At 48.0% G+C, this 25,038-nt stretch overlaps 4 protein-coding genes and 5 non-coding genes across 10 annotated transcripts in view; 4 read left to right on the forward strand and 5 right to left on the reverse strand.

Moving 5' to 3' along the window:
- Positions 1 to 128: 128 nt before the first annotated feature.
- On the forward strand, positions 129 to 7,711 carry LOC5666979 (mitochondrial enolase superfamily member 1). The gene is made up of 8 exons (XM_061651565.1): positions 129 to 520; positions 597 to 815; positions 890 to 1,012; positions 6,430 to 6,580; positions 6,635 to 6,792; positions 6,860 to 7,002; positions 7,069 to 7,232; positions 7,298 to 7,711. The coding sequence occupies exons 1-8, from the start codon at positions 428 to 430 to the stop codon at positions 7,597 to 7,599; spliced, it is 1,353 nt and encodes a 450-aa protein (XP_061507549.1). The 5' UTR covers positions 129 to 427; the 3' UTR covers positions 7,600 to 7,711.
- LOC1269767 (uncharacterized) lies at positions 1,069 to 6,292 on the reverse strand. 2 transcript variants are annotated; one of them, XM_061651502.1, is made up of 3 exons: positions 6,204 to 6,292; positions 5,248 to 6,136; positions 1,069 to 5,176 (listed from the first exon to the last, which is right to left on the reverse strand). In XM_061651502.1, the coding sequence occupies exons 2-3, from the start codon at positions 5,912 to 5,914 to the stop codon at positions 2,751 to 2,753; spliced, it is 3,093 nt and encodes a 1,030-aa protein (XP_061507486.1). In that variant the 5' UTR covers positions 5,915 to 6,136; positions 6,204 to 6,292; the 3' UTR covers positions 1,069 to 2,750. The 2 variants fall into 2 exon arrangements, with proteins under 2 accessions (XP_061507486.1, XP_061507485.1); XM_061651501.1 differs by having other exon boundaries at positions 5,248 to 6,257.
- A 132-nt stretch (positions 7,712 to 7,843) lies between the features above and the next one.
- Positions 7,844 to 12,240, forward strand: LOC1269764 (WD repeat and HMG-box DNA-binding protein 1). Its single transcript, XM_061651503.1, has 9 exons — positions 7,844 to 7,980; positions 8,070 to 8,307; positions 8,371 to 8,611; positions 8,679 to 9,131; positions 9,206 to 10,116; positions 10,186 to 10,446; positions 10,514 to 10,672; positions 11,207 to 11,323; positions 11,561 to 12,240. Exons 1-9 carry the CDS (start codon positions 7,904 to 7,906, stop codon positions 12,089 to 12,091), a joined length of 2,988 nt encoding a protein of 995 aa, XP_061507487.1. The 5' UTR covers positions 7,844 to 7,903; the 3' UTR covers positions 12,092 to 12,240.
- Trnay-gua (transfer RNA tyrosine (anticodon GUA)) lies at positions 10,895 to 10,992 on the forward strand. Its single transcript has 2 exons — positions 10,895 to 10,931; positions 10,957 to 10,992. It is a non-coding gene; the product is annotated as a tRNA-Tyr (tRNA).
- Positions 12,241 to 14,557: 2,317 nt separating the features above from the next.
- Positions 14,558 to 25,038, forward strand: part of LOC5666936 (uncharacterized) — a 38,137-nt gene continuing 27,656 nt past the window's right edge. Inside the window, exon 1 of the mRNA XM_061641226.1 lies at positions 14,558 to 15,088. The gene's annotated coding sequence lies outside the window, so the exon portion shown is untranslated. The remainder of the gene's footprint in view (positions 15,089 to 25,038) is intronic.
- Trnay-gua (transfer RNA tyrosine (anticodon GUA)) lies at positions 20,881 to 21,005 on the reverse strand. The gene is made up of 2 exons: positions 20,969 to 21,005; positions 20,881 to 20,916 (listed from the first exon to the last, which is right to left on the reverse strand). It is a non-coding gene; the product is annotated as a tRNA-Tyr (tRNA).
- Positions 21,266 to 21,408, reverse strand: Trnay-gua (transfer RNA tyrosine (anticodon GUA)). The gene is made up of 2 exons: positions 21,372 to 21,408; positions 21,266 to 21,301 (listed from the first exon to the last, which is right to left on the reverse strand). It is a non-coding gene; the product is annotated as a tRNA-Tyr (tRNA).
- Trnay-gua (transfer RNA tyrosine (anticodon GUA)) lies at positions 21,490 to 21,631 on the reverse strand. The gene is made up of 2 exons: positions 21,595 to 21,631; positions 21,490 to 21,525 (listed from the first exon to the last, which is right to left on the reverse strand). It is a non-coding gene; the product is annotated as a tRNA-Tyr (tRNA).
- On the reverse strand, positions 21,884 to 22,013 carry Trnay-gua (transfer RNA tyrosine (anticodon GUA)). Its single transcript has 2 exons — positions 21,977 to 22,013; positions 21,884 to 21,919 (listed from the first exon to the last, which is right to left on the reverse strand). It is a non-coding gene; the product is annotated as a tRNA-Tyr (tRNA).

Below are 25,038 nucleotides of genomic sequence, written 5' to 3' on the forward strand. Positions count from 1 at the left end.
ATGATGCATGGCCCACCTCACCCCACTGACCGCTTGGTGTCTCTGTGTGGTTGTGTGTGTGTGCGTGTATTTCCCCGTTATAAAAATATTGAGAAAGTAGGCTATGGATGGAAAGAAACCTCACCCCGGGGATAGTCACCAGCGCCACAATCAAGCAAGTGAGTGAGTGTGTCTGCTGTTAGCGCCTTTTTTTCAAATGATATCGCAACTAGCGCCACTGATAACAGAAAATCTAACGTCACGCTCGCGCAGTGTAAACAAACCAACCAATACTGGCACATACCGCGGTGTCGTTCCGGCATAAATAGACGCGCACCACACAACAGATAACGCGCTCGCGCGCCCGATCTCTCCTCTGTGTGTGCCGGATTGCGGTGGAAAGTGCATTCATTGTTGTGCTAGAAGCGTGTGTTTGTGTAGCAGCATAATGGGGAAAGATCGGTGCCTCAACATTACCACCCTGCAGGCGAAGGATATCCGATGGCCAACGTCACTGGGAGCGCACGGGTCCGATGCGATGGTATGTGTGCGTCGAAGAGCTGCTCAGCATTGTTCTCGTAGCAAAGCAACTAACACAAACAATCCGATCAAAGTAGCACACGGATCCGGACTATTCCTGCGTGTACGTGACGATCGCCACGGCCGAAGGTGTGACCGGGTACGGTATGACGTTTACGCTTGGCCGCGGTACGGATATAGTGCTGCTGGCCGTCCGTGCCATGAAGCGCTTGGTCGAGGGCCGTACGACGACCAGCATTTTCGATCGCTTTGGCCAGTTTTGGCGTGAACTGACGAGCGATTCGCAGCTCCGTTGGGTAAGAGAAAAGCTGCTTGGTTGTCTCTGGTGACTCCACCACTACTACCACCACACATTTCCCTGTTTCTACAGATTGGACCGGAGAAAGGGGTCACGCATCTGGCGGTGGCCGCCATCATCAACACCCTGTGGGATCTTTGGGGTCGGATAAGAAACGTCCCAGTGTGGCGACTGCTCGCTGAGATGGAACCGGAGGTAAGTGGCCTGGTGATGATAGTAATAGAACAAAATGAATAGACCCCGACCGGACGTACAAACTAGTTTCGATTTATTATGTTTTTTCCACTTTTCCAATGAAACACGAAGGTTTTGGGAAGGTTTTGGGGGGTTTGGGCCCCACACTGCGCACCTTCCATTAACATGATACGTTTCGGTCCGGTCTTTCCGGTGGTCCGAACAATCCCTCATCATCAACGCGTGTTAACATCCGTTTTTGCTATACATACTACATTTCTTGTGCGCTTCTTCCGCTTTCTGTCCCAATCGGTTTGAGCTCGGTTGATCGATCGGTTGATCGTTTACAACAAATAGAAACAAAAAAAACGAGTCCAAAAGAAAATTGCACGAAATCAGGTTTGAAATCAAGTGTAATGCAGAGCGCGGGATTAGTTGTTTTAGTTTGTGGTTTTTGTAAGAAAAAAAAACGTTTCATTTCCCTTCAATATAGCACGAAAGCGGGTCAAATCCCGAACATCCCTTTACGCATGTTTGGGTGGTGCGTTGTGTAAGTTCGCTTAAATAATCTATGCTCTTCTCTTCGTTCATTAGTGTTTAGTTTTCGCGTTAGATTTAGATCGTTTGCGCACCTCTGCCACATACCTTCGTAATTACGTTACATTTTTTTAAAAACAACACCTAGCAGAACGGAGTTGTATCTATTTATATATATTAGAGCTTGCACAAAAGAACACACAAAAGAAAACATATAATTTTGTATACCTTTCCGCGTCCGTGTGTTTGTCTCTGTGTATATAAATCTGTAATCATTAATCAACAAAACGTTCGTCTCCTTCTCCTTCCTTCCGTTACCGTTTTCCATTTTTCCCCGTCCTACACTTAAGCTTAAGGACAGACACAGAGCGCGTCGTCATCTTGTGCCATGCGTTCCTCTTTGCGCCAAAATTCAAGTACATATTGCAGTGTATGCCACCGTGCCACAGTGATTTTTTTCTACCTTCTCAGCTGTTTCCGTAATTAAGCTCGTAGGAAGAAAAACGAAACCTTTCCCCCATTCTCTTGTCCATTCGCTGAGATTAGCCTGTGTTCGTTTCTCTTTTCCTGGTGCAGATGATGCTTCACTTTAACTAACCTACCCTTTTTCTCCTTCCTAACAAAGCGCCTTCCTTCCTCTCTCTCTACTCTCTTATTGCTATCGAAAAAAACAAAAGCCCTCCGTTCTGTGCCCGCGTTTTTCTTCCAGTTTTCCTTTCCAATTGTATTGAATTGCGTTGTAAGTAGTTGTGTTTTGTTGTGGTTTTTGCTAAATTTGGACATTTTTATTTTCAAAAATAACAATCCAAACAGTAGTAATGTTATCTGTTGCGACACGCTGCTGCTGTTCGCACACGCTATAATAAGTATTATAAAGAAACTCCGTAATTGTTAAAAGAAAAAAAGGCTCTTCAACCAGCAGGCAAAACAGTATTTTGACGCACGGGAACGGGAAAGGGCAATAAATGATATAATAAATGGCAAAAAGAAAACGTCGATCCTTTAACATTAGACGCCTAGGCGCGAGCGGCTTTCTCGTGATCGTGATCATGATGATGTTGATGCTGTTATGAGTGAGTTTGCTTCAAATCCGTACGCGCATTTTGTTGCTTTGTGTGTGTGTTTGTGTGTTCGTGTGTGTGTTAGTGATGGTTAATATCTCTTCACTCGACAATCCGCGGCCCCTGGGCTCCCTGGGACGGACTCTCTCTCTCCCTCCTTTTTACTCATCATCTTCCTCATATTCATCGCGACGACGAATGGCTGCCCCGGAACGACGTCCACTGCCACCGCCCGGAGCACGGTTGGTGCTACCAGCTCTTGCTGCCGCCGCAATCAGCTCCTCGTCTTCTTCCTCCTCTTCTCCGTCCTCCTCTCCTTCCCCATCGTCGTAGTCTTCCGGATCGGTTTCGCCGTCATGCTCCGCTCTGCTGCCCGCGTGACGGCCAGCCGGACCACCGTTGTTGTTGTTGTTGTTGAGCGCCAGCTGATGGCTCATGGATGAGTTGTTCTTGTTCGAGGGCTTCAGACAGGCGGGTCCGGCCAGTGAGCGCGGGAACCGCTGCAGGTATCGCTCAAGCCGCAGGAACTTGATCGACACGAGCCGATTGTCGAACCACCAGCCATTGATTTCGTCGTGCACGATGCCGGCATCCTTCGCCGAGGCACACCGGACGTACACGCAGCAGCTGCTGCGGTCCAGCTGGATGTCGTAGATCTTGCACCGGCCGCCCACCTTCTCCAGGATCGCGTCCTGTACGATCGTCTTCAGGTTCGGGTCGTTCACCTCATACTTGTCGAACATCTGGCGGATCTTGAGGCAGGGTGTCGGAGGGTCGTGTATCTTGTTGCTATTGTCAAACGCCGGGCTTTGCCATTTCTTGGCCGTTGAGCTGCCGGCGGAACCGCCCCCGAGCCGGGACACCCCGCCCGATGACGCTCCTCCACCTCTTCCTATAGCCATCCCACTGCTGGCCAACGGGGCAGTGTCGATCCAGCGCATCACCCGAAAGTCCTCGCCTGCGATCGACGCTACCTCGAAGGCGATGCGGCTTTCGTGCTGCTCCAGAAAGTCGAGCGCTTCGTTCCACGCCCAGGCAAGCTTGCGCCGGTTGGTCATGCCCAGTAGCCGGTCCCGCAGGTGGTTAATCACTACGCCAGCCAGCTGCACACCGCCGTCCGTCGTATCCTTGTTAGCCGCCGCATCGGAAGCATTGGCCGCCGCCTGGCTAACGGCATGGATAATCTCACTAATCAGCCGGTTGACCTGATCGCGACGTTTCTGCTTCACGTACAGCACGAACTTGATGAAGTAGTTCAGAGCGAGCGTGACGATCGTGACCAGCGCCAGTCCGCCCACGATCACGAAGAACTTTTGGAACTTGTTGTAAATCATGCAGGTGAAGGGCAGCTTCGGCTTCAGGATGGTAAAGTGGTTCGAGCGGGTGGCACGCCGTTCCAGCACACCGTCGTACGTGATCGGTTCACCGTTCGCGTCGCAGTGATTGATGTGCCACTGCGGGTTCCGATCGATCAGATACTCCATCGCGTGCAGGTGTCGCGTAAGCTGCGGTATCAGCACGGACGGGGAGTGTTCTTTTGCGTACTTGAGCACCTCGCCGGCAGACATCAAGCCGGACACGGGCGGTGCGTCACCTTCCCGGCGACAGTGGTGCTGCTCAACGCGTGCCTTCAGTTCGGTTCCGATCAGTTTCAACAGCTCCAGGGCCGGCTCGACATCTGCCGCATGAACGCACCCAGTGGCGGCCAACCCGTGCACATCACCGTCGCACAACTCGTACCGCGTGTTGATCGAACTCAGCGTGCTGGCCAGATCGGTGCTGATGGTCATGTACATGAACGCGACCGAGCAGAGAAACACTACCAGCAGGCACAGCAGGGCGCAGGGGATGAACGTTTGCTTGAAGCCGTAGTGTTCGTCGAGCCGGGTGATGAAATTGCCCAACTTCACGCGGAACGGGATGCTGGGTGGTTCCGGGGACGGTTGTGCGTGCGTCACGATGTCGTTCTCGTTGAACTCGTTCGTCCCCGACAGCCGGCTGTACCGCTGGCGGATGTGATTGCCTGCGATGATCGTACCCGCGTTTCCGAGCGGTGATGGCGACGAACCTCCTCCCAACGCTCCTCCCTTACTGTTCAGCAGGTGAGGATGGCTAGAGCGCATGGGATGGTGAAGCAATCCTCCCGCACCACCACCACCACCGATCGACGACGGTTGCTGATGATGGTTCGTCCGCAACGAGTGCAGATGGCTGGAAGGGGCGGCGGCGGCGGCAGTGGCACTGTATCGGGAAGCGGATGGCATGTTGTTGGCACCCACGCTCCGACGTCCAATTATGCCCCCGATGGCACTATTGTAATTCTCCTGCGAAACCGTTTCCCCGCGCAACTGCATCAGTCGCTTCGTGTACTCGCTGACGTACGGCGAATCACCCGTACTGGCACCGTTCGATCCGTTCGAATCGTTCAGCGTGGGGCTGCCCCCGCTGCTGCTATTATTGTCCCCGCCGACGCCACCGATATTGCTGTACATGCTGCTGTTGGCCGACGGTGGTGTAATGTTGCCCCCCGACAGTGCCGACTTGCGGAACAGCGAACTGTGCGAAGTAGACGTCGACGATAGGCTGCCTAAAATTGGGAAGAGCAAAGCGTCACATATTACTATTGGGCATTTCCCACCGATTTGCCATTCTCCTTACCAAAGCTTCGTAATGAAGCGGTTCCCCCTCCGCCTCCACCACCACCTCCTATTCCGGCGCGTACCGGAGGCAAGTAGTCCTCCTCCTCACTGTCGTGCACGATGAGCGGTGAGATGTAGATTGAGCTGGCGCCTGGTGGCGACGAAGGCTTACTGCTACTACGATGATGATTATTCGACCCGGCACCATTCGCGGTGGCATAACTGTTGCTGCTTACACTGAGCGGTGCAGTTGTTACTGGCGACGATGCCGACGATGATGATGAGGGTGATGATATGCTTATTGGGACGCGCGTCATACTCGACCGGACCGGGTTCGTGGACGGTGGTGGTGGTGGCATCGAGCCACTTGCCCCTCCTCCTCCCGCCGGACCCGCCACGGTGGCTCGCTGACTACGCGTCGTGCTACTGCCGCTGTTGTACGCTTTCCGCTGCGCCGCAGCGGTCATCGTTTTGCGTCCATCGTTCGTGTCCGACTCCTCGCCGGAGCTGTAGCGGGCCGCTTTCGACGACTCCCGGCGCAGCTTCTGCTTCTCCGAGTCGATATGGTGGCGCAGCTTTTTGATCAGTATTTTGCGCGTGGTCGTCGTGACCGGAAGGTTCGGAAAGCCGTACTGCACCAGCCGGAGCCGCAGCTCGTCGTCGGCGAGCTGGTCCAGATTGTCCATGCCGCCGTTGCGTTGCAGGAGGGTGCGTTCCTTCACACTCTGTCACAGGTCGGCAGTGGGTGGGTGGGTGTTGATTTTTCAGCACCAAAATTCGCGGGACGCTGCTGCAGCCCGCACCACAGCACCTAGCTCACAAACACACGCGCGTAGCGATGCTTACTTTTCGAGGCTGCCTTGTTCAGTACCCCTTGGCACCTAGTACAAGACAAACTGATGCGAACGCTACAGACGAAAATGCGGATAAAACACGTAAAAAGGGACGAATCTTTTGATAAAACTTGTTGCTTACGGGAAAAATCCTATCCGCGTATGTAGTTGAACAAAAAATATCTTGGCCAAGGTGTCAATTTGACAGCTGTCAGTGCGTGTTGAGAACTTTGACCGTAACAGTTGGCATCCCATAGTGCGAGCATTAGTCGGGTGCGTTCGCCCATAGTTGAACGGTTTGCGGACGATGTGCATTTGTTGGCTACAATTGGTATTTTCTATAATTTTCCTTCATCTCGGCTTTACAGGAATTGGTTTCAACGATTGACTTTCGTTACATCGAGGATGTGATCTCTCCCGAGGAGGCGATAGCATTGCTGCGTGAAACAAAGCCAACACGCAGCGAGCGCATCCAGTATCTTCTGGCGAATGGCTATCCGGCCTACACAACTCAAATAGGTAATTGAATATTGGGCTGCTCTTCTATAAATTGCTACAACATAATTTTTACAGGATGGCTCGGATACAGCGATGAAACGATACGCGCGCTCTGCAGAAAGTATCTAGCCGCAGGATTCAAGGCATTCAAGATGAAAGTGGGTCAAGATTTGCAAAACGATATAAAACGTTGCAAACTTGTGCGGGAGGAAATCGGATGGGACAATCAGTTCGTGAGTAAAAGCTGCTGGAAATGCTATAAATGGAAATTCCTCATATTGTTACCATTTCCCTTTGTAGATGATTGATGCAAATCAAACGTGGAACGTCCAAACAGCCATTGAGTGGGTTATCAGCTTGAAGGACTTTAAACCCCTGTGGATCGAGGAGCCAACGTCTCCAGACGATGTGTTGGGTCATGCGAAAATTGCAGCAGCATTGAGGTCGGTATCTCCGCAGGTTAAATGGAATTGAAATGTTCTTCATTCTCCTCTTCTACATGCTCACAGAGAACATTCCATCGGGGTAGCAACTGGAGAGATGTGCTGCAACCGTGTCATGTTCAAGCAGTTCATGCAAGCCAATGCTCTCGAGTTTTGCCAGATAGACTCAGCACGCATTGGAGGGGTAAACGAAATACTGTCCGTGTATTTGATGGCGAAAAAACTCAATGGTAGGAAGTTATTTGTAAAAATCACAACCACCTCACCACCCTAAACCAATAGTTTGTTGTTTTAGTGAAAGTATGCCCGCACGCCGGTGGTGTTGGACTGTGCGAGATGGTGCAGCATTTGCAAATGTGGGACTTTTGCTCCGTTTCGTGCACGATGGAGGGACGCATGGTTGAGTTCGTGGACCAGCAGCACGATCAATTTGTATTTCCGGCAGCTATCAACGAGCAAGCATGCTACGTTGCTCCAAGGGCGCCGGGATACTCGACCGAGCTGAAGCAGGAAGCAATTTTGCAGTTTGAGTATCCTCACGGCACCGAGTGGAAGCGCATGTTTGATGAAGGGATATTTACGCGTGAAAACTATTGATTTTGAAGAGAAAGTGTTTTGTAATATGCAGCACAATAATCAGAAATATAGGTTACATCAACTGTCAGTTTGAAATTCGAACGGAAAATAAACAGTGCGAAAGGGCGTAAAACCTTTGTAAAGCTTTGCTATCAAAGAGAAAAAAAACATTTGTTGTGTTCCGCGAACGTCAACACCAGATTTACCCGCCAAAAAGGGTATTTGTTATTGAACGCGTACGAGGTTGTGTGTTGAGGCATTTTGCTCTTAAATTGCCTAATTTGTGAAGTTTTAATTGTGATTTACGAAATACATCGGCTTCATAATGCCTTTCAAGCGATCTCCGATGCGCTATGCGCACATCATGGGCTACACAAGTGTCACATATCAGGATGATGGAAAGTAAGAGCCCATGTTGTTCCCACCTTACACAGGACGATCGTAGCGCTCATTGATTTGCACTAAAATAATAATCTTTTGTCTGCTTACAGCTGCATTATCAGTGTAGGATACGATGGAGATTTCCGCATCTGGAACGGTATTGGGGATGACGATCCGCCGACCGTTTGTGTGGGTGAGCACGTATGGGCCGCGCTGCAGTACGGCGATCGTGTGCTAGTTGCGACGGACCTGAACACAGTCCAGGCATACAAATATCCCTCGCTGGACAAGGATGGAATCGAGTTTCGTTTCACTGCCTTTGTGACCTGCATGGCAAAGAACAAACGGGTAAGTTCGGTGAGTGTGCTTTACTGTGAGGTTAGAAATTACCTTATGTCGTTTCTATTGCAGTTCATTGCCGCTGGTTCTGAGGATGCCACGATAAAGGTCCTGTCCGTGGACGATGGCGAGCAGTTTGAGCTGGAAAACCTGGAAGGGCCCGTTCTAAGCATGGACGCCAGCAAACAGGATTTACTGGCGGCGAGCATCGGCGATGGAAAACTTCACATCTGGGATATGAAAACGAAGGAGCTGAAGAAAACAATACACGACCTGCCAAAGGTGAAAAGCTTCGAGGCCGTTGTGCACTTTTGTAAGTGAACAGTTGCATGGTTTGTGTGTTTGTGAAGTATAAACAAAACAGCTTTTACATTCCACAGCATCACCCACATTCGAGCCCAAAAAGGGTAACCTACTCGCCTATCCGAATGGGAAGGAGGTAATCTTGCTGAACACCACCAGCTGGGACGTGGTGAAGAAATTCGTCAATCCGAAGCTGTCCACTACACTGACTGTGTGTCGGTTTTCTCCGATGGGCGATTATCTTGCGGCGGGCAGTGAAAGTGGAGACATTTGCATTTGGGATTGCGAAACCGGCAAGCTAGTCGAGGGTGATAAGCCGTACGATGCGAACCCAATCACGAAGCTCGTTTGGAATCCGAAGAATAATGGAGAGCTGGCGCTATCGGATGGTAATGGGCAGGTTGGCACGGTTACGGACATTTTCGTCGAGGGCGGCGAGGACGATGCCGAAGGTGCGGATATTGTGGCGATGGCCGAGAAGGAAGACGATGATGAGGATGACGATGCGTTCGATGATCTGTTCAACGCGCGTAAGTAGAAGCTAACGAAGAAGAGGTGATATAAGGAAGCAGATGATAAGAACGTGTTTTTTGCATTGTTGTAGATCTTAAGCCGGACGAAAGGGATAGCGAAAATGATGCATCGGGTGACGACGAGGCGAATGAGAACTGTATCGAGCTGGAAAAGTTGAAATCGCAAGTGATGGGCCCAACGCAGAAATCGGATGGCGCAATGTCCGATGCCGGATTCGATGACGACGATCGTGGTACGGTGCGCAGCGAGCGCTTGGCAGTGGCAAAGTCCTACCCCCAGCAGCACCCTTTTCAGCCCAGCTCAACTCCGAACTCGCTGGAGCATTGCTATCTGGTGTACAATCATGTCGGAATCGTGCGGAGACATGCGACCGATAAGGAGAACTCGATCGAGGTGGAGTTTCATGACTCGCAGCAACACCACGGCATTCATTTGAACAATTTCCTCAACCACACGATGGCAGGGCTGAGCGAAACCGTGCTGGCCATGGCTTGCCCCAACGAGGACGGTAACCCGAGCAAGATTGTGTGCATCAATCAGGCCGCATTTGGCAAGCGCGAGTGGACGTATACGATGCCGGGTTGTGAGGAGATCATTGCCGTGACGGCATCGGATAAGATCGTCGTCGTTGCCACGGACAGTCGGTTGCTGCGCGTGTACACGGCGCGTGGCACTCAGCGGGAGGTGATAGCGGTGGCGGGACCTATCGTTGCACTTGCCGCGTACGGGGATCACTTTTTGGTGGCGTATCACAGTGCGCCGGCCAACGAGGATCAGCACATCAGTTTGATGATCGTGACGTGCGTCAACTTTAAGCTGCGCTGTCGGGAAGTGCGCGTACCACTGACGGCCGGGTCGGAGATGCAGTGGGTTGGTTATTCGGATCGAGGATCGCCCGCGGTGTACGATACGGCGGGCATGTTGAACATTTATCACGCCACATCCAACCTTTGGCTGCCGATTTATAATGCAGAATATTTGGTAGGTTGAAATGTGATGTCGTACGAAAACCCACTGATCTATTCGTAACTGTGTTGGATCCTGTTTTAGCAAACAAAAGGTGCATCAGACCATCTGTTCATCATCAAGGTTTCGGAATCGACCCAGCACGTGCAGCTGGTGTTGTGCCGTGGGTCAAAGTATCCGCTAACCACCCCGAAACCCATCCCGATGGAAGTGAAGTTTGCCCTTCCAATGTGTGATCTGGAGAGTGAAAAGGAATGCCTTGAAGACGATTTGGTACGTTCGCTTTACCTCAAAGTGAACGATGCTGATAAGTTAATGAAGGAGACGGCTGTCAAACTGTTTGCGGTAAGTAGGTTTAATTAGGGTGACAAAGAGACAGACTCGAATTTAACATTCGTCTTTTGCCACATAGCTTGCCTGTAAAAATGAATGTGAACAGCGTGCGAAGGAGCTGGTGGAAACGATCGCCTCGAGTCATTTAATTCCGCTGGTGATTAAGTATGCGAGCAAGATTCGACGGTATCATCTGGCGGACAGTTTGGCACCATTGCTACCGACGTTCCAGGAACAGGTGAGAGTTTAAGCGTAAATTTAATTTAAACATGAAAAGTAAAAACAAAATCATGAAAGTAATTCGTTTGGCGGTTTGTTTGGTTGGATGTAATGCAATAAGTTGTGCGCAATCCGTCTGCGAAAGTAAAACTTGCGTACAAGCGTATATGTGAAGTGCGTACAAGCAAGCGTGTGAGTGGTTGCGTGTTGAAATAGCGCGTGTGTGTGGGGAGAGCGTAAGCCTTCGATAGCTCAGTTGGTAGAGCGGTGGACTGTAGAAGCGCGAGATGTGGCGAAAGAGTAATCCATAGGTCACTGGTTCAAATCCGGTTCGAAGGAGAGTCGAAAACTTTTTTGGAATTGTGGAGCAAAAAAAAACATCTCCATCGGCTGGTTTGCTTTCTTTAAGATTCTTTTTGATTTTTTTTTAATGCTCGAACATATAAAAAAGGGAAGGCTAAATTTCGATAACCTAGATCATTAGAAAAGACACATTAGCCTCACCGAATGCACTTAATCGTTTTCCGTTTGGTCTCACTTCACACACGAGCAGGAAGTGCAGGAGGAAAAACTGGAGCAGGAAAGCGTCCGAGAGAATGCGGCCATCGTGAACGAACTGCAGCACATCAATCTTGAGGCGATCACGAAGAAAGATACCACACCGAAAATAGTAAGTAGAGCACCATCCTTCGGCCCTCCTCCACCCTCCCCTAGCTATTCTCCTTCACCGTGAGGTCAAAATGTGTCCACTGATGGCGTTTTGCCAGCTGGTGTGCTTTTGTCCACTGTGTATCCTTGACGCTCGTAGAGATATTTCATGCTTACGGTCCTTACCACCTCCTCCTTCGCCAATCTTTCCCGTACGTACGCATGGCAAAACCCATTCACTCCTTCCTTCGCATCACAGAAACCGCTTCCAGTTGGCACGAAAAAGCCCACCAATCCATTCCGTAAATCGACGGCCGCTGCAACCGACGGCATATCGTCACCCGCATCGTCCTCGGGCCATACCGGTGCCAACAGCAGTAATCCGTTGGAGCATTTGACCGGCAAAGCGATTGGATTTTCGGCCTCTCGCAGCAGCAGCCCGAGCGTTGGCAGCAAACTGACATCGTCGTCGGTCGACGCAACGGGAGGACAGGACGAAAATCGGCCACAGAACAGTGGCGGCGGCACCTCAACGCCCGGCATGAAGTTTCTCCCTTGGTTCGAGCTCAATCGAGACGACCTGCAGAGAAAGCATCCGGAAGCGGACGAACAGCAGCTCATCAAAATTGGCATGCGTGAGTTCAAGGCACAGCAGGCGAAAGGTGTATCGAGCGACGCGGCATCATCCCCGGCGGACGGCGGATCGGCGAAGCGGAAGCTGGACGCGAGTGATGCACCAGAATCGGGTGTGTCGAAATTGGCAAAGTTTGGCTTCGTGAAGAGTGGTTAGTGTGAATGATGTTGCAGGAATGCGATGCTCTACGCACCGCGCCTTTTGGATGATAAGGTTATTAGATTAGCGCCCACAAACTCTATATCACGTAAACAGGTGCCTGAACTGAAGTGAACAAACGATAGAATAATAATTTTAAACCATTACTTTGTAGTCGACTCTTGAAGCAGCTGCTGAAAGAACGTTCCACAATAATTGTCCGCAATCATCGTTATCGGGAAGGACATTACCAGGAGGACGGCGGCATGGCCCAACGGGAATCGATTGGGATGTAGAGAATAGATAAAATATGAAGCGCTTGGTGCTGCCGTAGTAGGTCCCAGCGCCATTAGGATGTGCATTGTTGTCACAAGGCCAGTCACGGGCACTCAATCATCCCACCAAGCCGATGTCATGCGTGCGTGTGCGTCCGCGGAACGCGCCAAGTGAACATATGGAAAAAAGGGATAGATTCCAGCACGTGACGACGGAGTTGGCGAGCACGCTGCAATCGCGCTCGCGTGTGTGTGCATTTCCTGGGGTTGAAACACTTTCCTGCTGTCGCCCCATGGTCGGGAAACTGCTCGAGCAGAGAGATTTTTGCAGCCCATCATATGTCACGGAAGCGACGTTTTGTGGCAAGCGTCAAAATCGATCATATCAATTATGAAGTGCCGACTCATCTCATTCCCGGGGTTTTCACCGCTCGCCCGACTGATTGGCAATCGACAGATCCATCGATTGTGCGTGCTGATTGGGCCTGATGGGAAAATGATTCATCACCGACGGTAACCGTTTCCGGGTTGGAAGTTTAGGAAGCAGAAGAAGCAAAAGCCCCCTTACGAAAGGATTCTGTCGAAAAGACCCCTTTTCGGTGCCGAGATTCGTTCCAGTCGCAAGGACAACACATAGCAAGTTGTAAATGCGTTTGGAATGGCATGTTCCGCGTGTTGTACTTTTGATTAAAATCGGTGTCCCGAAGTGGAAAAGAGTTCTATTCGTCCAAAAAGGGAAATGACAAAAATTGTTACCGATACGCTTCTTGATTCATGATATGTTGTTGGCTTTTACATTTGCATTCATCAAACCATTCCCCTGTACGTGGGGGAAGCTCGGATCATTTCCCCGAACCAAACAGGGTTGAGCTTAATTCCCTCAACATGAACGATTAACTGCATCGGAGAAGCAGCAGTAGGAGAAAAAAACAGGAACACCATAAAGGCGCCTATTTTATCTTCTGTTTGCACCACTTCAATTAATTGGTGGAACGGAAAAGCATACGAATGTTGGACATGGTTTGTGGTGTATGCTGCGCCACTACCTTCAATTAATCTACTTCCGCCGCGGACTCTGCTCTGTATATCCCCCCTTCTAGAGTGAATGATAATTTACATGTTGATTTTCGTGCTTTCGTTTGCCACAGCTCTGCTTCAATTAATGATGCGTCCAGCTGGGACGTTCCCAAAGGAGGCGGTGAAAGTAATTAATGATTAACTTTTCGTTTTTTTTTTGGTCGAAATTCATGGACTGTGTGAGTTGATTAATTGCTTCCAGCGAAGGTGACATCTTTATCTTTTTTGCCTTTAATTTTTAATTATTTTACTGTTAATAAAAAGATCTTCTTTTTTAGTTTTTTTGTAGTGATCACTTGAAAATGTTCCAGGTTTTCCCCACCTTAGAAGACCTCTCAGCAACGTTCAGGAGACTAAGGAATGATGCGCTAGATTAGGGATTGATTTCTACTGTTTCCCAATCCAAGTAGGTGCATGTCTCAGCATATCATACCCAGTGACAGTGACGGCGTGTTATTTTCGCACACCGAGCACTTTCCCATACCCAGCCGGACGACGCCTCGTGTGACCAACGTTCCTGTCATATTCCCGTGCGACCACCGGTGTAAACTGGATCATCATCAATCGGTTCTGAGCCAAATAATTGCAGCGCAATTGCAAGGGGTCCGTATCAAAAGCACACAATCCGCGCACGGAAAGAAGCAAAGCGAAAAGTGCATAATTTCCCGTCCTCCGCTCACTTCTTCCTCCCCTAGCATGTGCGCGCATCCTGTGTCCCTTCAATCTGTATGCGCCTTAACCTTCCGTTTCACACGTCGGTTGTAAACAGACAAAAAAAAATTGGGACCGATAAGCCACCAAGAATTTTTCCCACCGGAAAAGTTTTCCTATGGGAACACGCGCTAACTGGGATTTTCTCGTGCGAACCAATCCCTCCGTCACTCGTTGTTTACGGAAATGTAAAGAAGGTTTTTAATCGCGCAAAAAGGGGGTGACCGCTGTCTCTGTGTCCCGCAGTCCCGGAGGTGTGAGAGTGAGTTTAGTGTGATCGAAGAAATGGCTTACTTCCGCGTCGTTGTGTTGTGTGTGTGCATACATTAGAACAAGTGAGAACGCGTGTAAAAGTCATCAAAGCAACCATAGAAGCGCCAACGGACCTTCCCACCCCTTTTACACACGCTCACGTGTGAAGTGGTTTGAGCGTTTTTTTCGGGAAAAGTAAACACGAAAAGCGATAATTCGAGCCGTAAATGGGCGTGTGTGTGAGTGCGCGAGAGAGAATGATTACAGCCGAGTTTATTGTGGTTGATCGCGTGTGTGAGAAAAAAAGGAAGGAATTCGGCTTGAGTGATCCAGTGACGCAGCAGAACAAGTAGTGGCGGCGGTGGCGTCGGGGCCGAACCACTTGGGGGGCGTGTAATCATCCATCGGGGGATTGGGTGTGTGTGTGTTAATATCACTTTCATTCTTGCTTTTTACACACACGCGTGGCCATCCCCTTCGCGGACGATATGGCGCCCCCAGAGCCACACGCAATCAGCGGGCGAGCCCTCGGAAAAGCGTGAGTGAGCGAGCGAGCGAGCGAGTTGTTGGAGTTTGGTGTGATTGTGGTTTGGTGAATTGTAAGTGAAGATCGCGCAAAGAACAACAAGTGCCTACTACGAAAAAGGGAAGTCGCCGCCACCGACGGATCGTTCACGTGGGATTCATTCGCCGTTCCCGGGTGAGTAGCCGTGGGAGAGTTCGATTCGGTGGGAATGTTCTTCTGCCCACCCCGACACACACCACCACCTACCTTCCCTCCATTTAAATGCTCTTGCTTCGCTCGTTTGTGGTGTTGGTTTTTTGTTGTTGTTATTGCTACGTTGCCTCTTCGAGTGGGAAATTAGAGAAAATTAGAGAACGCATACAACAAGATACGGAGGAGGGGGATAGTTAAAGAGTGGCAGGAGGAGGAGGAGGAAAGAGACTCGTATTGTTGCATCGTTATCAGATATGGCGGCTCTAGACGGTGGGAAGCTCATTGACACGGTGCAAAGTACGACCGGTGCGGTAAAAGCAACTATTTGCGGCATTTAAAATGATCCTAACGTCCGACGGTGGGAAGTGAGGCGGCCGGCCGCTTTGATATTTTGGGAAGGAAGGTGAATTTCCGCGAACCTGATCGGTGGAACGTTCCCAAATGGCAGGGCCAAAGAATGTTGAGCATTTAGATTGATTTGGACAACTGGTGGTGGTGGGATGGGATTGCGTTGGAATTGGAAGGGCTAACAGGCAATATGGAAGTGGAATTTTCGGTAGAATGTTTGATTAATGTTGTGAAGAGAGAGAATCTCAAGGTTAGGCTTTAACTTTCGACTGTGAGATGACATTCAAACAACAGGTCGAAAACGACCCATTTAATCCAATATTAATGTAACAATAGGTCCTAAGCTCCCTGCTTAACCTAACGTCATAATAGTTTGCATAGTTTCCAGCCATGATGGATGAACCTTTTTTTGTGTGCGTAACAGTTTCCCATGCAATCAGGGGGAAAAACAACCGAACTAAAAATCCCTATCATCAGCCCAGGCAGGTTGATGAGTCGATTAATTGCTCTTCCCACAAACTGTTGGCAACAGAGTTGTTCCCCTTACTGTTTTTTTTTTTTTTGTTGCTTGCTTGCTTGCTTACTGTTGCTTTTGGGTGCTATCGGTAATAACACACTGGTGCACTGTTTAATCGTTTGCAAATCATCATAAAAGTAGATATTCGATTACGCGTGAGAAGAGCAGGGGGAGAGAGAAAAAGCAGTCGTAAGGGCCATTTAAATACTGTCCCTAAAAATTCGAAAGCGAAAAAACCAGGCGAAGGGAGCGATGGAAGGTAACACGATGCACTCGCACACGATCCTGTCCAAAAACCCAAGGGGTGTGGAATGGTGAGACATGCAATTTAATGTACGTTCCCCGTACGTGTTTGTCTCCCTAGCAGTCCCAATTCTCTTCCCCGATGAGGAGGGGTGCAGCACACAAAGTCCTTAGAGAAGTCGCATCGTCCGTCCAGTAGTTCCTCTCATGACGCTCGGGAACGTGCGGGATTTGTTCATGCCGTCCTCCCTCGAAAACCATGGGATAGTTGCGTTTTCCGTTCTCTCAATCCCACGATCCACCCAGCGACCGCGGTGTGACCGGGTTTCGATGAATTCGGATTTTCCCGTGTGCCATCGTTCGTTCGTGCTCCCGGCGCCGGACGATCGGCAGGCGTTATAAATCGGAAACTCAATTTTCTCATCGGCAAAACCCGTCATAAACCATGAAGAAGGGGTAGCGACCGAAGGAGGAGAGGGGAAGAGGGAAAAAGCGCATTTATTCTAATATCACTCAGAAGGAAAAGAGGGAAAAACAGAAGAATTTAGAGCTTGGTTCCCATGTGTGAGTGCGTAGGAAGTGCTAAAGAACGCTCTCTTCCTCCTTCCTTCCCTTCGTTACTAAAACTGCTTGAAAGTGCGCTAATTATGCGCTTTATCATCTCGTCTATCATGTGTGTGTGTGGTTCTTTTGGTTACTTTCGATGCCTGGGAAAGTGTTTGTGCCAATGGAGACAGAATGCCGTCTCGCGTTTTATGCATCGCTGACTTTAGGGGAAGGAAACGCGCTCCTAGACACAGCCCCCACACACGCATAACGTTTTTATGAGACTTGAGACGACTTCTGTGTATGTTTCTGTTTTTTGTTTTGCTCTTGCTGTCTGTCCCTGCTATCGTCGAAGTTCTGTGTTGTGTGGTTTGCGATTCGAATCGAAATTCCAAATGCTCTGTGTGTTTGTGTGTGACAGTGAGCTCTTTCCCTAAGGGTTCTTTTGCTCACTTCTTTTCTCCCCCTTGTAGTTGGCCCCTTCTTCTCGCCTTGTTGCCTTTCGGAAGTATCATCGTACCGGCGTGCGCGCTTTCGCTTTCCAGACACACCCGTAGGAAGATCGTCGTCGTCGCACGGGTTCTCTTCCCGCGAGACAGTTGGTTTTCAGTGATTCCCATGGCCATCGTGGCGTGTGACTGGGAAGCGATTTTTCTACGCGACGCTTCTTGGTGCGAGAAATGTCTATGAGCCCGAGCACCACACACACACACACACACACTCTCATGTGGGCTGTTGACGGGTGTTTATGGAGTGGTTGCTCTTAACCACAATTGCCCTGCACCTATCAGTCGGATGTGGTGGTCTCTTTGCGTTTGTTTCTTCAGTTGAGTGCTCGTATGCTTGTAGCAAAGGAGCCAGAGAAAAGCTTGTCTAGGAGAGAGGAACATGGATGGATGGTAGATTTAATCAGTGTCGTCTATTGTCAGCTGGAATCGAATCATTCCATCACATGTGTGCACAGTAATTCAAATTTGGGAAGTTTTTCATTGTTTCAATACCACTTCATTCCATTGATAAGGTGCAGGTAGACTGTAAAGTGATCTTTACTGTAAAGTGAGTCTTGAAAAGTGAGGGAAGAGAATTAACTGATTTAGATCTTTAACTGACTTAGAATAGAATACAGATCCTATTCCTAACAAACCAGGAAGTTGTTAGATTTGTTTCGTGCAAAGATTTTAGTCATTCAATTAACGGCTTTGATTCATTGGCATTGAATTGCTACCCCGCAGACTCTCTCATTCGCTTTCTCACTAACGAGGTTCGGCAAGGTTAGAAGACCCGGAACAAAACCCGCTAGTTACCGATTGTTCTGCGTCATTGAAAGATCATTAGCACGGTTCACTCCTATGTTATGTTGGCCGTTTTATCGAACGTTGCGATTGCGAAAATCATCCCTTTGAAACCCTACAATTCGTGCTTTGTGTGTTTCTGATGTTCGTTTTTGTCCTGTGCTATTTGACCTCAGTCCTTGGATAACTCCATCAACTCCATAAACGCACACACACAATAGGAAGCGCACAGAGAGAGGGTGGGTCTCAACAAGTTCCCAATTAACGTCCAGCTGTGGACCAATTTTGCCTTTTTCTTTTAAAATCACATTGAAATGCAGGACTATTGGCCGGGTTGATTTTGCTCGATTGTCTTTTGCACTTTTTGTGCTTGACCATCTGCCCCAGGAGGATGGGATTGCGTGAACATAAAGATGTCACCCACTCCCACTGCAGGCTCTATCGCCTTGCTGGACCATACTGGACAGTACTTAACTGTTGTTGTTGTTGTTTTTGCAAATCCTTCAACTAGCTTCACAGCTACTGACTATAAGCTGACCAAGCCATAACATTTTAAAATCGCCAATGCATTCCCATTATTTTCCATCCCTTTTAACTCCCTCCCTCATTGGCGAACATTTGCACAAGGGCAGTAATGTTTTCTTTTATCACCGTGAACACGTGAACTGTAGCGGTTATGATTATTTTCAATTAAACCATCCCGGTAATTTAAAATCATTAATACGCGAACCCTCGGAACACGGAAACTGACTGCAAATATCAAACATCGGGTTTCCCACAGATGTCAATTTGAACCAAAAAAAAAAGCAGCCGTTTTTCCGTGCCTGCCATTCAGATTAGTCACGCTCTTTTTATGGTAGTTCACACACACAAACACACTGGCGTTGATGATGAGAACAGGAGAGCCTACTTTGGTGTGGAGATGTGTTGAAGACTCGCGCGACATGTTGACATTCGCTTCTGCTCTCGAGCACATGTTTGAAGATTCGCTACGGCATCATACCGCAGTGAGTGTGTAGAGCACAATGGTGTAGGAAGAGTAGGCGCTGTCGGCAAAAAAAACGAAGTCAAGTGGCTCTACTGCGCTGGCCTGGCTGGCCCATTGTGTAGAGCCCGTGCGGGGCGGGGGGTGGTGTCCATTACTAAATGTAGTTTCGGTGTTGCTTTGCCAGCGTTGGGCGAGTAATTTTAAAATATTGCACGCCTATCACGCACAATAATGCCACTTTATCAATTTCACGGACACAGCATGGTTTAGGTGTGACTACTCTGACCCTTCGGTGGTGCTTTAAATTGGATTCCCATGTGCACATTGTCAGATTGGATGCTCTTTTTTTGCACAGAATTATTTTTGGGGCGTAAAAGAGGAGGAAACAATTCTGAGAACACTTTCAATGCAAAACCTTTTAAAGTACTAAAAATCATTACATTGCTTGGGAACTTGGGTATGCAATGTTGTTCCTCCACTGTTACAACTTTTCAAAGGTTTTGGGTGTTTTGAATTTATGATATTTCCTAATCTGCCACATGGCTTCATACCCACGACCACCACACAAGCCATAATAATGTTGGACCATTGGTCAATCGGATGTGCGGGGAAATTTGGGTTTCGTTTGATTAGCTGTATCCGATTCCCTAACGGCTCTCTCTCTCGCTCTCTCCCTCTCTTGTGCCCGCGTTCCGAACCAATCAACATCCCATTCAAATGAGTTACGATTGCAAATATTTTGGATCGTAAATAATTTTAAGCTACACTTGAAGGTCCCAATCCCGCCACAATCATAAATCCCCGGCCAGCTCATAAACAGGAGGCTCGCTTGCACTGCTCGCTTAGCTAAAATTCAAACCGGGTCATAAGAAAACGGTCAGCCTTTAGGAGAATGCCTATCCCTGAGGTGAGCCTTGTAATTAGTTGTTTCCCTTTTCGAATGGAAATTGAAAATTGATCATTATGTGAACTTTCCTCGCCCGACGTGTGACCTTCAGCATTGACAGACGATTAATCGGGGCCGTTCGCTGGATTTAATGAATTTCATTGTGGGATTGCACTGGCTGCGCTTTGATCGATCATACTCTGGCTGGCTGTATAGCCATACGCGATATAGCGTTGGGATGTGTTCCCTGAAGGCGGATTCTCAAACAATCGAATCCTTCCGACAGACACACTTTCGATGCCGTGATAGAGTGGCTTGTCCTGCCCCTAACATTCGCGGAGAGAGCGGGCGGAAGTTGTAACTTTAATTAACATTCACTTTCTGATGTTCTCTCCGGCGGTTTTTAATGTGCCCTGGAAAATGGTTCATCACCATTGCCAAAGGGAGGGAACGATTGTGTACGTGCCCACGCGTGTGTGTGAAGGGAAACGGAATTGAATTCGACAATCATGTTCACTTGGCTCTATGTGTGCACCGCCTTTATCTATTCTTCCATTCTTCTAACCTTCCTCTTGGGGGCAGAAATTATTTGTCGCACGTGACCTGTGCGCGTGTGGCTCGTTGTTAGGTGATTTTGAATGTTGCTTTTCAATTTTATTACTTTTCCGGCTACAACACACGCGCACACGCACGGTTCGATTGTCCGACCAGGCGTTTCTTTGCATATGGAAACGTACATTATTGTTGTTTTAATTACGTACGTTCGCTTGAAGGGTGGATTAAAGTAAAAATAATATTCATCAATTGTGTTGCGTTTTGCTGGTGTGCATTGCAGTTTGTTTCATTTTTTGCGCATGGAACGATAAATGTGATGCGTAGACAAAAATGTAGCTTATCGTATGGCATTGATATCGCAACTGTTCAAACAACAAGAAAAAAAAAACTGTTCAAACTTCCTTCGAACCGGATTTGAACCAGTGACCTATGGATTTCTACAATGATCGGAGTTTTGATCACATGATCGCACTACTCCAAATTTTCTCTACAGTCCACCGCTCTACCAACTGAGCTATCGAAGGCTTCGAGGCTTGTTTTCGAAAGTTGCAAACAAATATGGACAGAAAACGTTCATTTTTTCCACCTCCAGTTGCTGAAAAGTAGAGTGAAACGTGCTCAAGAGATAGTAGCGCAACGCATGGCCACTTCCACCAGTACCTGACGATCAGTTGCTCACAGTGGGGCGCACGCTTAATCGCGTGGCAATGGTTTAGACAATTCAAGCAAAATAAAACATTTGATAGGACCTACTGCAAGCAAAATAATAATCTTCCAAACTTGCTCCTTCGAACCGGATTTGAACCAGTGACCTATGGATTTCTATTCACAGGGTGATCATCAGATGCACTTTGAGATGCATTGTAACAGATGATCTACCCTCAACCTCGCTACAGTCCACCGCTCTACCAACTGAGCTATCGAAGGTGTTGAACAAGCTTAAATGTACATCACAGTTCAAACATACAAGCAATCAAAAGTTGTCAAAATGCATACAAAAAATCGTCATCCTTCGAACCGGATTTGAACCAGTGACCTATGGATTTCTTTTACAACTCTTGGAGGTGTTTTCTGAAGTGCATTTTGACTTGAAAGCAACCCTCCGAATTTTCTCTACAGTCCACCGCTCTACCAACTGAGCTATCGAAGGCTTCGAGGCTTGTTTTCGAAAGTTGTCGATAAAAACCAACACAAAACACTCACTTTGCTACCTCTAGTTTGTGATTATTACTCAAAAGTAGAGTGAAACGTACTCAAGAGACGCGTGACCACTTCTACCGTTACCTGGCAATCAAGAGCGCACAGTGGGGAGGCTTAATCGCGGGTCAATTGCTCTGTAAAGTCGAGCAAAACAAAACATTTGATAGGAGCTACTGCAAGCAAAATAATCTCCCAAACTTGCTCCTTCGAACCGGATTTGAACCAGTGACCTATGGATTTCTATTTATAGGGTGATCATCAGATGCACTTTGAGATGCATTGTAACCCAAACTCGCTACAGTCCACCGCTCTACCAACTGAGCTATCGAAGGATGAGTAGTCACAAATATAGTTGTCGAGATGATGTTTTACTGAGATGTATTCCATTTTTTGCAGGAAATATTCATTCAATATGAGATTGGATAATATTGTAGCTCTTGAGGGGTTCACTTAAAAGAAGCATTAAGGATGTTTTAATTATTCCACCTTTTAAGAAAAATCTTGAATGCAAATTGAATACTTTAAAAATAGCATTTGATTTCTGTGGAATGTTTGTGGTAAAAAAATAGATTTCTACGATCCTTCGAACCGGATTTGAACCAGTGACCTATGGATTTCTATTGTTTGAAAGTGATAAGCTCAATGCAACTTTGTAATGATTACATTATCTCTACCAAATCACTTCGCTTCAAATTCTCTACAGTCCACCGCTCTACCAACTGAGCTATCGAAGGCGATGGAAAAGTGGTTGGTCTATTGGTTTCATAAAGCTTGGCGGTGGGAATGTTTTACCGACAAGACCCACCACCCACCGTTACCAACCGCAAGCCGTATAAATCGTGTACGACGCAAGTGACGTGGAGCGAAAGTAAGTCATTGCACCGGTCTAAGGCACACCCGCTTTCTGCTCGCAATCCGAGTGTGAGTGGGGGGGCGTGCTCCAGCGGTTTCAGTTTGTTTACAACAGAAAGTAAGCAATCAGCTGGTGAGTGACCGCCATTTGTTGTTGCTACAGCGCTTTTGCTTGGGAGTGTTGGAGTGCGCAAACGTTGCTGTTGTTGTGCTGTGGTGGGGTAGATCATGGAAGTAAGCAAGGCCCTTATCAAGCTAGGCGTGCAATCTATAGAGAGTGGAGAGAAAGAGAGTAAATCTGTAAAGCAATGTTATTAACAAACTGAGCAGTTAAGCTGTATGAGGCAACTATGAGCTCATAAAGAGAAGTTCCATTTTTGCTTGATATATGCATTTTTGATGCTAAAATAGTGTTGGTAATAAAAAGTTAGGGTAGTATAATAAAAAAAAACTGTTTCAACAATCAATCTCTCTCCTTCGAACCGGATTTGAACCAGTGACCTATGGATTACTTGTGAGCTGGGCATGTCTTCTCTCCACTAAGCAGAAGAGTAGAGGTCAATGGGTAGATTGTGTATTGAATTATACATCTATATTTGAAGAGGCGGCGTATCTTCATTGAAGCGAGAATGGGTTTTGAAGCTCTACTGTGTGGTCAGTGGTGGGGGGAAGGGTGGACTCAGGGGGGTCCCGCCGCCATCCTAGCGTGAACATTTCTATCACGCTGTGTCGTGAACAATTCTATCACGCAGTGTTGTGAGAAGACTGCCTTTGCCATCAACTACAGTCCACCGCTCTACCAACTGAGCTATCGAAGGATCGTTACGTGATGCAGCTTCTTTGATGCTTTTCTGTCGAACAGTGCGCAACGAGAGAACAAATGCAACTCATCGCGCACCTAGGGAGGGCGAGTTGTGCATTTTTTTTCTTAAATAAAAATAATACCAACTTGACGTACGATGGTTCAGGTTGTTATTGGATTCTTTTTTATTGTATTTTTCTCGCTTCTCAAAACTTGAAACCCTCCTAACATATTTGTAAAAAAGAACTCTCCCCCCTGTGTAGCACAAAACACACCACCGGGGGATGTTGTGTTGTTCGCGCGAGGAAGCTTTCAACTTCTTGATCGCGTGGCGGTCACGTGTCGCATTTTCCGGGAGTTAAGTCGTTAGCAAAGCGATTCTTCAGCATGCGCTTCAGCATTTGAGCAATGAGTTTTCATTTTCATAAAAAAAAGACGAACCCCCTCGGAAACGGAACCACCATCTCGTCCTTTTGCCGTTTCTGGTGCCTTACTTTGGACAAGAAGTGATACAACATTTTCCAAGCGCAACACTCAGCAGTTTGAGGTAAAATTATTAAATCGCGCAGGGAGGGGGGTTTGGTGTAGCCTAAAAAATGCTTAATTATTTCCACTTTGTACGACCGGCCCAGCGGTGGTCTGCTGGGTTTTTTAGGATCTTGGTGCATCAGGACGCACTTAATATGTGCTAAGCCGTGAGGTTGGTTCTTTTGCTTAGAAAGTCTTAGGGAATAGGGGCAATAAATAAAACAGGAGGTGGGAATTACGATTTTACGATTTCGCCACGTTTTGTTTAGTGCGAAGCAAATGTGCTCTTATTGTGCTCAGATTAACGATAGTTTATTGGTGAAGTTTTCAGTTGCAATAGGGATGAATATTGGAAACTGTAGAAGAAGTAGTAGCGTTAAATTAGATCATTTTTCCCCCTTTTGTTTCTTGTTGTTGTACACGTACAAGGAGAATGATGGAAAGTTCTTAATAAAGAGAGAAAAAAAAGATTCTTCTCGCCTTTCTCGTGAGATTGCTCGCAGGACTACTTCCTGTTTGGCTGGCACATCATGTGATCATCATTAATTCCTTTTCCTCTGCTTGTCCTCCACTTTTCCCCTTTTTATCTCTCTCTCTCTCTCTCTCTCTCTCTCTCTCTCTCTCTCTCTGTGTCTTTGTCCAATCTGCCAGAAAGTAAATAATAGTCCCCGAATGCACTGACGCAGGAAATGGCGTTTTTTAAGTGGCGTAATGCGCGCACCATTTTTTAAGATTGACTCCCGGTTTTATGCCACCATGCTGCTGCTGCTGCTCTCCTTCTCCTCCCCTCTTACCACCTTCTCATTGTATTACGATGTTGCAAAATCGAGCACGCAGCACCAAAAACGGGTTCTCTTCCTGTGCCTGCCGTGTCGCACGTTTCGATCACGGCAAGAAGACACCACAAGATGATACGCGCGCGCTGATGAATTGCGTTTTGTGAATGAAACACATGCTGCATGCTCGATTCCGTCGTTCTGCTGCCACTCCAATGTTGTGGGGAGGACGTTGTCGGACGGGGGGCTGGGGGGACTTTCATTCATTTATTTCTCATGCTGGCGCACCGAGAATGTACGCCGTTTGGACAAAACTTGTCTCTCGATTGATTGACGGGTTTTACGTTCAGTGCACCCCCGGGCCCCAGTCAGTGCGTGTGTGTGTGTGTGTTGTCGTCA

This window comes from Anopheles gambiae, chromosome 2 (genome assembly GCF_943734735.2).
Source record: "Anopheles gambiae chromosome 2, idAnoGambNW_F1_1, whole genome shotgun sequence".
In the NCBI taxonomy this organism is placed as follows: Eukaryota; Metazoa; Arthropoda; class Insecta; order Diptera; family Culicidae; genus Anopheles; species Anopheles gambiae.